The sequence below is a fragment of the Panicum virgatum genome, chromosome 5K (genome assembly GCF_016808335.1).
Source record: "Panicum virgatum strain AP13 chromosome 5K, P.virgatum_v5, whole genome shotgun sequence".
Lineage (NCBI taxonomy): Eukaryota > Viridiplantae > Streptophyta > Magnoliopsida > Poales > Poaceae > Panicum > Panicum virgatum.
Genome location: NC_053140.1, coordinates 41,784,709 through 41,801,290, shown reverse-complemented (window position 1 = coordinate 41,801,290; position 16,582 = coordinate 41,784,709). Strand labels below are relative to the sequence as shown.

The 16,582-nt window shown below is 48.8% G+C and overlaps 2 protein-coding genes across 2 annotated transcripts; one reads left to right on the top strand and one right to left on the bottom strand.

Moving 5' to 3' along the window:
- Window positions 1-2,725: 2,725 nt before the first annotated feature.
- LOC120709996 (GDSL esterase/lipase At1g28600-like) lies at window positions 2,726-5,299 on the bottom strand. Its single transcript, XM_039995627.1, has 5 exons — window positions 4,803-5,299; window positions 4,477-4,695; window positions 4,000-4,151; window positions 3,625-3,901; window positions 2,726-3,135 (listed from the first exon to the last, which is right to left on the bottom strand). Exons 1-5 carry the CDS (start codon window positions 5,074-5,076, stop codon window positions 2,864-2,866), a joined length of 1,194 nt encoding a protein of 397 aa, XP_039851561.1. The 5' UTR covers window positions 5,077-5,299; the 3' UTR covers window positions 2,726-2,863.
- Window positions 5,300-12,389: 7,090 nt separating this feature from the next.
- LOC120709995 (transcription factor GTE4-like) lies at window positions 12,390-16,385 on the top strand. The gene is made up of 2 exons (XM_039995626.1): window positions 12,390-13,326; window positions 16,014-16,385. Exons 1-2 carry the CDS (start codon window positions 12,434-12,436, stop codon window positions 16,057-16,059), a joined length of 939 nt encoding a protein of 312 aa, XP_039851560.1. The 5' UTR covers window positions 12,390-12,433; the 3' UTR covers window positions 16,060-16,385.
- Window positions 16,386-16,582: the final 197 nt, after the last annotated feature.

The following is a 16,582-nucleotide window of genomic DNA, read 5'->3' as shown; positions in this document are numbered from 1 at the left end:
CCCCCATACTGACATGTGGGCTCGGTCCATGAGTCTTTCTCAACTCCCCTCGCAACACTCCCATGGAGGCTGCCGGAGCCCCAAGCGCGGCCCGCGATGTGCCCCGACGCGGCCGGCGGAGCTCCTCGCTGCGGCAGCTCCCTGCGCGTGGCCGACGGAGCTCCCGTGGTGACGAGCGGAGCTCCTTCCCTGCGCGGCAGCCGGCGGACCTCCCCGAGCGCAGCCGGCGGACCTCCCTGCGCGACCTGCGGAGCTCGCCGGCTTGCGGCAGATGGAGCTCCCCCTTGGGGCGGCGGACCTCCCCGAGCCCAGCGGGGCCGCTGCTAGCGGCGGCGGAGGCAAGAAGCCCGCCCGGTGTGGCGTGGCAGGTGGAGCTCCCTCGTGGGGCGGCGGACCTCCCCTAGCCCGGCGAAGCTGCTGCTAGCGGCGGCGGAGGCGTGGAGCACGCCCGGCGTGGCGCGCGGTAGGTGGAGCTCCCCCACGACAGGGCGGCGGACCACCTCCGCGCGGCCGGCAGACCTCCCATGGTGGCGGGCGGAGCTCCATACCTGTGTGGCCGGCGGAGCTTGCCGGCGCGCGGCTGCGGGGCTAGCGGGGGGAGGCTCGCCGGCGGCGGGGCTAGCTCGCGGGCGCTCGGATTCGCAGCTTGGCGCCGGAATGGAGCCGCGCGCGCGGGGTCGAGCTCCGCCCCGGCCGCCACGGGCACGCGCGGGGTCGAGCTCCGCCCCGGCGAGCGCATGGCGGTCCTGCAGCGGCAGGCGCGGGCAGTAGGCGAACGCGACGGCGGGCGCGGGCAACAGGCCGACGCGACGGCGGCCGCGCGGCCGCGCGTGGGGCAACACGTGAGCGGCGCAGGCTCGTGGACCAGACGCTGCAGGGGCTCGCACGCCGGAGGGGGCGGCACGCAGGATGCGGCGGAGGAGCAGAGCACCTGCCGGCGGCTTGGGGACGCACGGCGCAGCGGCCGGGGCACTGCCGGTAGCAGCTGCAGCACCAGACACGAAGGAGGGGCGGCGCTGCGGATCGGGCCCACATGTCAGGACAGGCAAACGGACGGAAGGTCAACGGAATGGCACGTAGGGAAAGAAAAAAAATTTGGATGGTGCCGAAGAACTTTAGAAATTTTTGATGGTGTATAGGTAATTTGTAACTTTTGCAATGATACGTAGGTAAAAACCTCTTACTTGAGCTACATGATGAGAGCCACCAACCAAATGGCGAAATGGACATGGCAGCCACAGCCAGCTTCTGCTGCTGACTTGCGGGCCAGCTGTAGGTGTCGCTCTCATGCCACATACGTGTCCAGCTCGGTGCAACGTGCAAGCAGTCCTACAAGAAGCCGCCGACCTGGGCCAATGATCTGTGGATCACGATTACACATTTGCTCGCAGCAAGGTTCTGCGCAAGAGAGAGAGCGCTTGCTGATGTCAAGCTAGTGACCACGTGATCAGTCGCCTTCCTATTCAAGGGAAAAAAAAGAAATATATCCATTGCTTGTGAAAAAATTGAACTCCGTTGCAAAAAGATGGCGCACGTATTACATCTTTTTCTTTGGGAAGGACACCATCATTCATCTTTTAACCACACTTAATTATTTTTTGGTAAGCACAAGGAGGTGTTTGGATCCAAGTGCTGATACCTCCAAATGCTAAAATTTAGCACTTCAAATAGGAGTACTTATTAATAGGGTGTGCTAAACTTTAGTCATGACTAAAAATGTTAGTAAAGCGAACGAGCCAGTGGCTCAGTGGTAGCACTCGCGGTGGCGAGGCTGCCCGTCGGTATTCTCCCCTGTATGTGATCGCAACGCTGCTATCGCACCAGGTGCTGACGTAGGCGGCGTGCGTCGGTGTGGGTGGAGGTGTGGGTGGCTCAGTATGGCGTGTTCCGAGACGTCTGTGTTGAGTCCGGTCAGCATGAGCGCCTAAAATCCTTACATGACTCCCCAGTGCTCTGGGTTTTTTAAAAGAACATTAGTAAAAATATGAGAGATGGTAAGTGCTAAAGTTTAGCACTCAAATATAGCTCATCTAAATAGGCCCTAAATATAAGCATGTAACTAAATAATTACATTCGGTAATGCTATAGCTAGTATTGGGCCGTTCAACGTCCAGAAAAAATCAGATGCCCCGGCAACCCAATGTGCTGATGTTGTGGTGGGAAGTTTTTGGGCATAATTTTATTACGACAGGTATGAGCTGACGTTGCAGTAGGAAAGATACTCCAACCTCAACAACAGATATTATGGTGGACTTATCATGCATAAATTTTGTTGCGGTAGAAATACCATGATGTTGCAGCAGGAATTTAAGTTGATTAGTAATGTTTCAAATATTGATGTTGTATAGTTATTTTAATATTGTTCGATGGGTCGATATGTGATCATTGCAGTGATAATTTTCAGTATATTTGTGGTATGAGGTGATATTACAAAAACTATTTTAGAATGTTGCATAAATTTGTTCTAAATATTTTAATAATTAATTTTCCATTTTACACATTTTTTATCTAATCGACTAATTCTATTTATTTTATTATTTTAAAAACCTATTTTTTGGAGTGGTGCAATTGTAGTTCAACAATATTGTAATTATATTTTCAAAATGTTGCAAATAGTAAGCGTCGATATTATATAACTATATTTCTACATATTTGTTCTCATTGGATGTTGCATGTAACATAGTGTCATTTTGCAGCTGTAATTTTCTATCATTGAATCGGATGATAGAGTTAATCTTATATATGTTTTCGTAATGTTGCTAGTATTGAATGTTACAGTAGTTATGTTTAATATTGCGACGGAACGTTAGATGAAAAATTTCTCATCGAACGTCTGAGCGCCAGCAGCTCCGAGTTACATTTCCTACAGTGGTTTGTGTTCGACAGTTGAGCCGAGCTCAGTAAGATGTGTACATGAATTGGCGGTGATAGGAATTGGAGGCTGCGTGTATGAGCCTCGTAACAGGCCCGTTGCAATTGCCCTGTACAAAGTTTCTGAAGGATGCAAGCCGTCCCATGATCCATACTTTTCTGGATTATGACACAAACCGTATTTTCCTCGTCCACATCTTGCACTTGCACCCACGCCGTAGGGATGCCCTCCACCACAGCAAGCCACCAGGGGATGCTCAATTCCTGAACCGCAGTCATGGCAATAATGTTAACCAAGGCATTAGCAAGAAGTTCTTGTGAAGGTAACATGTGCTTTTACCTTCCCTGTTTCTAGATAGTCTATCTATTGAATCCAAGTAATTTGTTAAATCTGGAGCTTAATCTACCATACATAACAATACAGCATAGTATTGCTACTTTTGTTGCTTAATTCGATCCACATTTCTTTGTTCGCCGGAGCTACTGCTACTTTTGTTAAGTCGCTTTCGCTTCCTACTTTCGCATGAATAGGCAAACAACCTACCATCAGCGGACTTGCTATCAGTGCGCTGCCACGTTGTGAGGTGGACATGTTTCTAATTGATTTCTCTCCGTGACAGGATGAAAAATAGGTTAATTATTCAATCGATATCCAAGGACACGATGAGATCATCCTGTCATTGTCCTTCGAAATCGTTTCCTACCAAAAAATTGTAGCAGAGATCAAAACGCCGCATCTGTATACAAACTCACCGTATCGTTGCGGGGAAATGAAAACCTCCCTGGCGGCTCCGTAGTAGTCAGCATAGATGATGGTCACGCCAGGATGGAGCTGGCGCAACCTCTCCAGCTCCTCGATCAGGAGCTCGTTGTGGTAGCGTGCGAACTCGTTCAACCACCCAATGCAACCTGTCTCCGCCTCATAGTCTCCTTTGTTGTCGCTCCGGAATACGAACAGGTAGTTGGGGATGCACCCAATGGGCAGATTTCCTGGAACCACCAGAGTCTTGGCTCCTAGCCCAATCAGCTCCTGAAAACTCAACACTCATTTGGGTAATACTTTCTAGCGCTATCCGTGTAAAGATGCCAGCGAAAACGACGGGCACAGCAAGTAAAACTGGTGCTCACGGTGATTGTCGAGGAGATTTTGGCAATAACGACCGGTGCGAAAGGGATGACGTCGTCTAGGGGCACTCCTGCGAGGAGAGGCACGTTGTAGTCGTTGCCTCCGATTTCTCCAACCAAGAAGAGGGACTGGTTCATCACGTCCTCCGAGCATCCTGCAATGAACGAACATGGCTCTGTCTTCTGAATCGGAGCAGCGTTTAATGATGCCTCGTCTGCTGTGTGGTTAATTAATTACTGAGATTTTCCTAGGTCAACATCGTCAGTACTTGTTGCACGCCGTATTCTACAGCAGCCTGCCGTTGATACGCTCACGGCACGACGGTAACTTCAGGGTTGACTTCCCATCGCGTTGAAGCCGGAGATTATCATAGTATCATACTAGTAAAGTTGTGATTTTGCAGCACAGTTATGGCAGGATCTCATGAACAGAAGGTAGCAGGCCAGAGATCTAAGGAGAAGTGAAAGTAGCATACGCACCGGCGATGCCGCCGGGGCAGAGGAGCCCGATCATGTCCCGGAACCACTTCATCTCCACGTCGAGGTCCACCGTGTTGCTCGTGTTTATGCCCCTGTCCCGGAAGAATTCCGGGGCGAGCGCGGTGGCGCCGCCCACCGCGAAGTTGGCCCCGCGCGCGAAGTCCTCGGCGCGCCGCCCGCTCAGGTAGGGCCGCACGAACGGGAGGCCCAGCGCGTCCGCTGCAGGGTACTCTCCAAATCAGCTAGCTGATGCTCTGCTCGTCGTCAACTGCTGAATGGATATGCAGTGGGGGAAGCTAGCATTTGTTGTGGCTGGTCAGGCCTACCGACGAAGTCGAGGGCGATGCGGCCGTCACTGAAGCGGCCGGTGGCGCGGTGGAAGAAGTTCTCGCCGTAGGGGAGCCGGAGCACGGGGTCGGAGCCGTTGGGGTAGACGAAGCGGCGGTTGCCCGTGTCCGCTAGCGAGTCCCCGAAGCTGAACACGCGCGCGTAGCACGCGGACGCCGGCGCCGCCGCCCCAGCCAGCGCGGCCGCCGCTGCCACCACCACCATCGGGAACAACAGCCGTGCTCCACCCCCGCCGGAAGGAGAGGAACCCATGGCCCTGCCCTCCTCTGGACTCGTCGTCGGTCTCTCCCGGCGCGGCTGGAGACGGGCGCCTGGAGAAAGAAACAGAACAAGCAATGCCCTTTCCTCTTGTCGCGTTTAAAAGTCGGGATCGCTAATTAACAGTGGAAAGGCCAATTACTGTTTCAGGGGCTCGCCGACCCCTTCAACCGTCAATTTGGCCATCCACCTTTGGAATGGAAGCTGTAGACTGTAGTGATGCTGGCTAGGTGGTTAGGGACAAGATCTAGTACTCTCTCACAATTTAAGTTGGCTGTTATACATTTTCAGTTTAAAATAATATAACAGTGGCCGGTCGTTCGTGTCGTGCCTGCTGCTGGCACTGGGTCCATAGAGACATTAGGTCTTCTCCAATGGTTAGAGCTGAACACTAGTTCATATCAATAAAAAATAACATAAGAGATAATTTTTTAATGGTCTATCTCTTAGCGCAAACTCTATATATATATAAACCCGCATATCATCCTCATATAGTTACGGACTACGTGCATAAGACTATCTCTTCATCAAAAGATGTCAATTCTCTTTCCCCTCTTTTCACTCTTCTACCTAGATAAAATATTATATTTTAATTTTATAAGCTAGTTTTGTTTAGGCCAATTTTTATAGGCAACGTATCAGGTGTAAACCAACATCTCCATGCAAACTATGAAAACTAAAATCTAAGTCATTGGATCAACATCCAAGGAGTATGGGGGATTGTGTAATTTTACAATCTGGATCTGCCCTTGAATTGGGTAATCACATTTTTGCAAATTCCCCCTCCCACCTCCCTGCGCCCTTCTCCTTGGATGTTGATCTGATGGTTCAGGTTGAAGTTTCCATAGTTTGTACGGAGAGATTAGTTTACACCTGATATGTTGATTTGGCGCCACTGGAGGCCTATTAGATGATCGGCCTCCGTCTGAGCGAACACGTCTCCCACCTCTGAAGACTCGTGTGCGTTGTTATTTCCTTCTCCAGGTAATGAGGAGTAGGTGTGTGATGTGCTAATCTAATTTTGATGTGGCGTGGTTCCTTTTATATATGCACTAGCTAGTCATTCGCAAATCACGGAAGTAATGACGTTTACAAGTTATCTTGAGCCAAGCCGGTAGTTGTTATCGTTGGTTCGAGAGCCCATTTCTATAGTTCTATAGTTTGCAATCTTTTTTGCTATTTACAATATTTTGTAGGAAAATTACACTACAAAGTTCTAGAGATCGCGTTGGTGTCCAAAACATCACTTTTTTTTGAAACGGAACCGACGGGAGAGCAGCCTGTTGTATTAAAAAGGAGGGGGCAAAATCTATAATAAAAAACTGAAACAAGCAACAAAACAAACATCACTTTTTTTATGCTATCTAATGAATAGGATATTAAGATACATGTTGCTTATGACGTCGATATGATACGGAGCTTTGAGCGCTGTTTATAGTGAACGTGGCACTGACAGGACGCAAAAAGCAAATTTGCAAAAACCTGGATCAAAGCCACCCCTCGGGGTCAGAGTTGTCCTGTTTCAATAGCTTTGGTATTCAAGTGGGCCGTAAGCACTCTCGGGTGTTAGTTGAGAGGGCAAAAATAGCTTCTTCTTCACCCAACACAACTCGCAACAACAAAACCAGACGCGGAACCGTAAATATGTTACTGACGCTAACTACCTGTGTCTACATGGTTCTTTTGTTAAAACTTGTGGGAAACAAACTAATACAATGTTTAAGGAAATAATACGCAGACGGAAGAGCATGAAAATAGCTGACCAGAATAATGCCCGTTTACTAGTTACCGGGCAAAACCGGTAAATTTGAGTAATCAGGGATTTTTTTTTTGTCCCTTGTCCCAATCCAATTCTTAAGCTATCAGTTACCGGGCAGAATCCATCGCTTCCGTTCAAAACTTCACACAGGCCATATGCCGCCGGAATAAATCTCTCATAAAAGTTTTGTTCTGTTTGGCAATAAAGCTGCCGGGTTCTTATTGTAAGTAAGCTTAAATTCTCCCACACCCAAACAAAGGGCAGAAAAGCATAAGAATCAAAACACGGGATTCATCAATTAACTTCAGGTCCCAATTGCTGCAATATAATCTGCAAAATGACCTATCTAGTTTGCATTTGCAAAGTTGATACCCTTTTCAATCGAAGACTTGAGCTCGCCCTTGAGATTCTCAAGCCCTTCCTTCTCAAAGTCCGCCAGCTCAGCCAACCCAAGCACTTCCTCGACTCCGTTCCTCCCAAGCCTCACCTGTAACATCAAAAGAAAAAAAAAAAGTGAATTGCTGTACAATGGAGCCGGTCGCTTGCATCTCCCGCCAGCCAGAGCGGCTCCAGGCGAGCACGAAATGCACGGGGCCACGAACGAGGTGAAACTTTTGTTAGACTCTGCTAATGGTCTCCGTGTGCTTCAAAGTAGCTCGCAAGGAAGCATGGATGCAAAAAAAAATGCAGCATCTTGTGGGTCTACTAATGGGTTATGCTGTACGATTTTTATATCATGTACTAATTGATCTAAGAGATATATGAATTTTTTCTTAGGCTGTTCCTTTTGGTTGGGTGTCAAGATTCGGGAAAGAGAAAGAAACAGAAGGAAGGGTATAGGACGAGGAGTGGGTGGCCAACGGCTTGAGAAGGAAGTAAGCAAATACGAGCCCAACGATTAACTTTCTTTGGTGCCAATCTGCTTCTGCGACGAATTACTTGATCACAGTAATATGGGACCCGAGACAGATCAAGACGTGCGGGCACCGGGCCTGCGGAGCCCTGGCCCCTGGAGCGTTCATACGTGACACGCGGCACGTAACAGGAGGGGCGGGTTGGGTGGGTGGGTGGGGAGTATTCCTCGTGAGCAATGAGCGTTCCCGCCTCCACGACTCCGGCGCCGGCCCACCATTCTTGACCGCTGCTGACGCTAATTAAATTTGCCGCCGTGCCGCTCTCTACCGCTGCAAACACTAACCAAGCTAGCCGCCTCCTGCTCCTTGACTCCTGCCAGTGCCATCGGCCACCACCCACCGCCCACCGGATATCTAGCCCCACCCGACCGGCAGCACTCACGGCGCCGCCTCGTCCTCCGCCAGCCAACCTGCCACCACCATCGGCGGCCCCAGCCCCTCCTCTGAAGTCGCCGGCCATGGAAGTCCCGGCAACCACGAAACACTAAAATCTCCACCACCTCCACCCCTCCACGTCCATCCCCTCCCGCTTCCCTAGCTCGGCGACGGTCGCTCTCCCTTTCTCTGGCTCTGGGAAGAAGATGAATAGAGACGGGAGGCACTTCTGCGACGCGTTGGCTGGCTCCTGGCTGCCAGCCGCGGACGCGGTGTATAGATTTCACCGGTTCTCGGACGAGATGGCGAACGGCGTGAGGCGGTGCACGAACGATGCCAGGTAGCTGCCGCGCGCACAGCCCTAGCAGCCCGCGGCTGCGGCTACGGACGTGCGGAGGTCGATGGAGACCTACCAGAAGCTTCTGACGTAATCGTTTGAATATCCAACATATCATTCCAATCCATAATAAACAGGTCGTTGATGGTTGGAATATATGTACGGATATCTTTTTCTTGAGACGCTTAAAACTCACAACAATATATAAACAACCAATTACTGTTTTTATCCACCATTTATTATCAATGGTATGATTCTCCTCTAAGGCCGGTCTCAGTGGGAGTTTCATGGGGATTTCATAGCATTAATTAGATGGACACCTCAGCAAAAATGCTGACGTGGCAACCAAATTAATAGGAGAGAGGAGGAAAGCGTTTCTTCCCCACGAAATGACTTCGGCGGCGTTTCCAAGCCAATGAAACGCACGTGAAACGCGACGACTCCGGCGGCGTTTCCAATGAAACGCACGTGAAACGCGCACTGAGAGCTCCCAACGTTTCATGGCGGATCCGGTGTGACTCTCGTTCTCCCGCTTCCCGCGATCTTCCTCTGCACGCCAAATCCTCCCGTCTGCTCCCGCTAAAGCCAATCGGCCTCCCCACAAATCCGCCTCCCTCTTGTGCTTCCGCCGCCGCCCCTGCCCTTCCTCCCACCGCCTCGTAGCTCTGCCGGGTGTCGTGCATCTGGGCGGGTGAGATGTCCTGCCGGGGGGAAGGTCTTCCCCAGCCCGGCGGTGGCCCGACAAGACGTGGCGGCGACCCCAAGAAATGCCGTGGCGGCGGCTTGGTGAAGGGCCGCGGCGCCGGCGACAACACTTGTCCTCCGGCGGCCTCCCCCAGATGGCCTGGGCGCGTCTCGCCTCCCACTGCCATCTCCGCCGGGCTACCGCCTTCGCCGTCGGCTAAGGCCCACGCGCCCCGCCGCCTGCTCCACCACCGCAGGTCCGGCGGATCCTCCACCCCCAACTCAACTCCGTTGCCGCTACGTCCTCGGGGTATCACACGCGGCTGCTGGGTTACGTAAGTCCTCGGGGTCTGTGTGAAAGCTTGATGTATATGTGTGTCAAAGCGTGTATCTGTTGGGTGTGTTTGTCATCTCTCTAAAATTTCAAGTGTGAATGCAACCTAAAAGACCTTTGAATATTCATTTTTGTTTCTATTATGATCATGTTCTAGTAAGCAAAAGAAAATAAAAAAATATAGACCAAATGGTGCAGCAACTGACGAGAAGTTTAGATTTGCCTACATAGTTTGTATGGCACAAGTGATCACAATACCATGCAACAATTAAATATTAAGACTAGCCTATGAAACTGTGTTATGAAACTATGCATTGAGAGAGGGTGTTGCATCCCGCAAACCAAGACTTTGAAGATGATGTGTCATTCTTAGAAACACTCCCATGAAACTCCCATTGAGACTGGTCTAACGTACTCCATATGTCTTTTGTCCAAAATTTATTTCTTCAACTACCGTTTGTTCGCCTTCAACTTCTCTCCCTGCTAAACAGTGGTAAAATATATATTGACGGGCTAACTTTTTTATTATAACTTAGTGTAGCTCAGCCGGTTTTGCATATCTAGTTTGCACGTGTGTTTGTATTTTTCTGGATTTATTTTAGAATTTAACCAGTGCTATTCTTTCAATGTAGACGATGACAATGCTTCTGTGATGACTTCTTAAATCTCGAGAATCTGCTAGCTCAGTCTTTCAAAAATGTTTAGGCGTCCTCCAAAGATTATCGCCGGTTGCTGGCTTTTACAATTACATGTCATTTCCACGTCACCGCAATCCTGATTCCGATTATCTTTTTCACACTTCCCAAAATTCATGGGGCCCACTGTTTGGCATTTTGGCTCGAGGAGTGGCCGGAAGGGAGCATCTCCACCTCGATTCCTACGTGGTCCCACTAGTGGCTCGGGTGCCGCGCCATCAGCTAGTGATGGAACACTTGTTAGCTTGGATGTTTTTTCCTTCTCTTTCCTCTAGCTCACCTAAAATCTAAGTCAGCAGGCAATATCGCCTCCCTTTGGAGGAGGTCTTATAGGGATAGAGTTGCATACATGTATTCATAATAATGAGTGTAAGTACGAATTTGTGAACGTTTATGTCTGTAATGTATATTTTAATATATTTTTAAATTATATGTTGTTCTTTCTAATAAACTATTTCTTCCTTCCTCCCTCTGTCTTCGTAGCTCCGCATAACATTTTTTTCTCCTCATCTGCCACAAAGCTGTTTTTGTGCTCCCATCCCTCGGGGCAGACCCTACGTAGGGGTGGGGGAGGAGAGGAGAGGCACGGATTGTCAGTAAAAATTTTGATGCTAGAAGAGCCAATAAACTTTCAGTATGTTTAAAATTTGATAATCTACTTTCTCATAAGGTGTGCCGCCACTCAAGATTTATTCAGGTCCGCCCGAGCGAGCATATTAGAAAATACACCATCAGCACCGGTACTATGAAACCGAGACTAAAATCATCGGTATACAAATACCCTGTACCCAAGGCTCTCTTCAGTACCGGATGAAGGTTCCATCCGAGACCAATGCAGTTTTGGACAAAAAATATATTAAATCTAGGATGAGGGCACACAAGTCACACTATTTTTCATGCAAAATACGCTCGCATTCAGTGGCTATGATTCGAACTTGAGATCTCTTACCTCGTGTGTACTTTTCTTACCATCTCACCTATATGTCACTAATCATTTATGATGAAAAGAGAGATATTTCTCTTTTGAAGGAACCTATGGATGAGCCTTTAGTGTCGGATAGTAATTAACATTACCACCCGGTAACTAAGGTTATTCATAGACCAGATGGTGTTGCCACCCGCTTACGAATAGCGGTGCCAAGCGGTGTTACCACCCGGTACCAAAGGTATACAGAGGTTTTCGTCTACTTCAAAAGTACGGCACAATGAATCCTCTAGCTATGCCCAAAAAATTTAGCTAATAAGCACTAAAATTTAACATAGATCATCCCAACAGGCGCATCGTTTTCACACAGTGAACTTGACAATTTGAAATTTTGTGTCTTTGTGGAAATGATCACAGATGTAGAGTCTGTTTGGCAGGGCTCCACGAGCAGCTCCAAAACCGACTTCGAGCGGAGCCCTGCCAAACGGGTGGTTCGCTCTTGGCTCCAGCTCCGGAGCCACAAAAAAGGTAGCTCCGTCCAGCTCCGTGGAGCTTCTCCATGTCTCCTGCCCCCTTTGCCCCCGCGCGCAGCACCTCCTCGCGCCATCTCATGGCAGCAGGTGCGGGGCCAGCGGGAGCTCACGGTGGCAGCCGGCGAGAGCTCACGGTGGCAGCTGACGGTCGGAGGTGCATGCGGCAGGCCGAGGAGGCATGGGCGGATACCGACGGAGGCCGGCGGAGCCGCGGGTGCAGGGTCCGGCTTGCGGGGCTGGGGAGGAGGGGGCCGGCGGCGGCCGCGGGTAGGGGCCGTGGGAAGAAGGGTGCCGACGGTGGACGCGAGGAGGAGGAGGCGGCGCGGGCCGCCGTGCTGGAAGGAGGAGGAGACGCGGGCCGCCGCGCTGGAAGGAGGAGGAGGCACGGGCCGCCGTTGCTTGAAGGGAGGAGGAGGCGACAGGGCTGGGCGAAGTCCGGAGGAAGGAGATGGGCGAATGGATAAGAGGAGAGGAAGAAAAAAGAAAAGAAAAAGAAAAAGAAAAGAAAGAAAAGAAAAGAGGGTCATTTAGACATTTTACGATTTTCAATCCAACAGGTGAATCTGTTTTGCTAAATATTTTTTTTAAAACAGCTTCAGCTTTATTAGAGAAGCCGATTCACCAAAAGAGTCGGAACTAAGCTATTTTTGGAAGCTCTGCCAAAAAGACCCGTAGACCATAGCTACCATCCTCAGTACGCGTCTTCATAGTGTGGGAGGTGCTCCGGTAGGGGTTATTAGTAGAGTCGGCCGAGGAATTCTCCCTCCCCCAAACTTGAAACCCCAAATCGCACCTATGCCGCGCTCAAAACGCCCGCCGCCTGGCTTTTTCAACGAGTCCGGGCCCCCGCGGCGGCGGAAGGACGCGGACGCTCCGTCTTCCGGGGGCGGCGCGGGAGGTTCTCCGGTAGGGTTAGAGTTGGGAGTCGGCGGAGAAATTCCCCTCCGCCCAAACTTGAAACCGCAGAACCCAGCGATGCCGCGCCCAAAGCGCCCGCCGCCTGGCTTTTTCGATGAGTCCCGGCACAAGCGGCGGGAGACGGCGGCGGACGCGGACGCGGACGCTCCGCCTTCCGGTGGCGGCGCGGGAGGATCGGGCCGCCGCTGCGATCTCGGCCGCGCGTTCGGGCGCTGCCGCGCGCTCCTGGACGACCTGCTGCGGCACGACGACGGGTGGGTATTCGAGGCCCCCGTGGACGCGCGCGCCCTCGGCCTCCGCGACTACTACACCGTCATCGCCGACCCCATGGACCTCGGCACCGTGCTCCGCCGCCTCGAGCGCCGCCGCTACGCCGACCCGTCCGCGTTCGCCGCCGACGTCCGCCTGACGTTCCGCAACGCCATGTCCTACAACAACCAGGGCGACCCCGTGTACGAAAGCGCCGCCGAGCTCTCCGGGATCTTCGAGGACGGCTGGGCCTCCATCCAAGCAGAGCTCCCACCCCCGCCGCCGACGGACGCCGGGCGCAGGGTGAAGTTCAGCGACGATCTGAAGGAGCTGCCGGTGGCCGCGCAGCGGACCGTGGCCGGAGTCCTGAAAAGCCGGGGTGCGTGCCTGGTGGAGAAGAATGGGAAAGTGGAGGTCGATCTGGGCAAGGCGGATGCCGCGACGCTGGATGAGCTCGCTCGACTGGTCGCAAAGCATCGCGCCGCTGACACTGACGTGGATGCCCGGAGCCCCCGATCCAGGTAATGCTCGTGGCTATGCTGGTCTAGTTTGAGATTATGAATTGCGTTAATGCTTCAGCAATTAATCTTAGCAAATCACCCCCCCCCCCCCCCCCCCCCCCCCCCCAAACTGCAGTCTTTTCTCAGTGCCAGTCTACGATGATGGCAATGTCTGCGATGTACTTCCAGGGTAGAATGTTGCATGAACGATTGGTGCGATTTCGGTGATGTAGGCATGCAGCTATACGAAAAATTATCCTCTTTTTTTTTTAAAAAAAAATGACACGAAAGATTATCCTCCATTCTGAAGAATTTTGGATTTGCAATAGGAAGTTGAGGGACTTGGGAATTTTAGTACTGTAAATGTGTTGATCTACGCACAATGCTGTCTAGGATTTCATCAATTGAATTCTGGTTGATGGTCAGTGATTAGCTGCTAGCTGTCCATCTAAATTACTTGGACACGAGCTGGGAATTTTTGGATTGTGTGGTTCAAGACAACCCTCACTGCGGTTGGGTTGGGATTGTAGCATATTGTCCATTGTACTGCTTACGAAAAATGGACCCTGTTTTACATGTTCCTCCAACCATGCTTATGTGTTGTCTGAGATATCGAATAGAAAGTCCTCTGGTGTATGCAGTTTTCTTTAATGCGTAATGTTGGATACAACTGGCTCCAAACAAGCCATAGATGAGACAAGTGACTGGGCAGGAGTCAAGTAGTTAACACTTACTTAGAGGTACATTGCAGAATATGATGACCTGAGTGTTTTTAGTGTCACCCAAAGCACTTGTGTTGTTATGATGCATTCTTTTTGTTCACTATCCTTGTCATGCTTCTGTGAATATACACAGGATGAACTTTGAGCATCCTCCTAAAGTATGTAAAAAAAATGAATTTGCTCAGGCTAGATTGTAGCATGCTTAATCGGCATTGGCTGGCTGATTTGATGCTATCGCGAGCAATGATGTCTTGAAACTAGTTGGTCATTTTAGTTGTTGCATAAACTAGCCTAAATGCCATGCAATAGTGCGACTAGAGTAAAATTTCTGCACAATTAGGTGCCAACACAAATCTGAAACTATTAATAAAATGTAGAACAATATTGACCTCTATGCTTATCTGTGATAGTAACCTTTCACTGGTTGCCAGACCTGTACGTTCACTTTTCACCCTAGTTTTTGTGCTTCTAGTAAATTTAGTATTTACCCATATATATTTGCATGGTTTGGTGTCTTAGTTAGCTCATTTTGTCCCCATTTGCATTTATTAGCCATCGTCATTATTCTATATAATTGGAACAGAATGGATTTTTAATCATTTTAGGGTAAAAGCAGTTATAGCATAAGATTTGGATGGCTGTCACTTTATATCAATCCTGAAATGAATAAATAGAGGGCACTGATTGGCTAATACATGTATACTCCTGTGTTATTGTGCTGTTCAAATCTAACAACGAGCATATCTGAATGAAAGAACTGCATACATTTTAGAGTTGTTGTTGGTTGTTTAGGACCTAGTCATCTTTTATTTTTCAGAAAATTTATAATATTTAATGGTTGCGTATAATATCAATGCCAATTTGAAGGTGCTGTGCCTTATGTCTTATGAAAACTCTTATTGAAGTTTTTATTTTCTTTCTCTTTTCTCTTCTTGTACGTGGGAAAAGGGACTCCAGTTCCTTTCCAAGTTGGCTGGTCTATCGATGCACGGTATTTTATGTTTTGCTTTTGTATTATCTGATCCTTAAAAATATTTGTCGGTTACTGTTTAAAGAAGCTGTGATCAGGGACCACCAAATTGAGCAACATATGTAATTTCTTTTCCTTTTTCCAAGAATGCATAGCATGTTACCAATTTATATTTTTTGAGCAATTGGAAGTTTCCTTTGCCAAATGTTCTATCACAGTTTATGCTAATACTACCGAATGTTTTCTGAACCTTTTGTTCCAAAGTTGTATTGGTGTAGCAGTGTCCTTGCGCATTATATGATGCATCATCGTTTCTCCAATTAGCCAAGGGCACTATTTGTACTATCTGTTATGTACTTAACTACTTATTACATGGCTGAGGTGCCGATTCGGTCTCATGTCTCAGATTCAGTTTCCATAGACATTCTCGAGAAATGCAGTTTGTTCGTTCTCATGTTTATGTCTTGGTCCTTTCGATAATAACTGGTCCAATAAAGATGTTCTATGGATGAAATCTGGAGTGCAGTTGTTGCAATTCTTATACCATTTAAGTTTTTGGAGCGAAGGAATGCTAGGCTTTTAAGTCTAACTCTCATATTTTCTGCTCAGAACTTTTGACATTGTGTTATATGCTTCCTGACTTGAGTAGATGAAACAGATGCTAATATGTACGTCATACGTACAGACAAAGTTAGGGCGTATAATGCATTGGAGTATATGAAGCACAACCTTTTTAAAGAGCATCAAAATTTATATCTTCTATTCCTCTCCTTGAGTTGCTCAAACTTGCTGGATCATGATATTTGGGTACTGACCTGAGAGAGCTGACCTGGTTAATATAGTTAAATTGGTTTTTAATGTTCGAATTGGATTTTCATTGAGTTGATTAAAAGGGCGTAGTGAATAAGAAACACAAGTTTATGGTCTTTAAAATATAATATGGGGCATAGGCTGGCATCAAAAGATTTTGGTTCAGCTTCATCTTAAAACTTAATGTTTATCCTCTTCGATTGCAGGATCCATGAGCGCCGCCGATCTGAAGAACCAACCCCCAATAGGTGATGCATGGTTTTACCTGAGTAGCCTATTGTATTGATCTTAGCTGCTTCCATTATAGCATTGGTCTTGCCGTCATGCCGTAGTCCCAAATTCTGGTGGCTTGGACTCGACTTGAAGGCACCTTGTCATAGTTAGTACTGATCGTTCATTTTGGGCGGGTTCATTGGATTACCCTGTGGTAAAAATGTTGCCTTTTGTATTGATGGAGGTGCCTAATAGCTGTTGTATGTGCAGAATTGAGTGTTCTGATCCTAAAATACTTTGGGGATCAGGCGTAGGAATGGAAAGGAAAATCAAAGATTTCTTAATTATAAGATGTTTTTGAAGTAGATCTTGTTTTATGTGTAATTTATATCGTGTATGAGGTATTTGTAGTTTGTCCATTGTGGTCTATAGACCGGTAGTTAGTAGAGCTGAAAGTAATTCTTTCATATAAATGATATGATAGTATACATCTTTGACCAAAGGATGTGCCACTGAAATCAGTCTTGGTCCAATGAAGCAGTGCTATAACAGAAATGCTTAT

Bases quoted from the DNA above. Each gene is read 5' to 3' on its own strand.
- LOC120709996 (XM_039995627.1), bottom strand. From the start codon at position 5,076: ATGGGTTCCTCTCCTTCCGGCGGGGGTGGAGCACGGCTGTTGTTCCCG. The intron at 3,902-3,999 runs GTGAGCACCAGT...TTGAGTTTTCAG, and splicing joins AAATCTCCTCGACAATCACC to GAGCTGATTGGGCTAGGAGC. The intron at 3,136-3,624 runs GTGAGTTTGTAT...ACTGCGGTTCAG, and splicing joins CATTTCCCCGCAACGATACG to GAATTGAGCATCCCCTGGTG.
- LOC120709995 (XM_039995626.1), top strand. From the start codon at position 12,434: ATGCCGCGCTCAAAACGCCCGCCGCCTGGCTTTTTCAACGAGTCCGGG. The intron at 13,327-16,013 runs GTAATGCTCGTG...CTTCGATTGCAG, and splicing joins GCCCGGAGCCCCCGATCCAG to GATCCATGAGCGCCGCCGAT.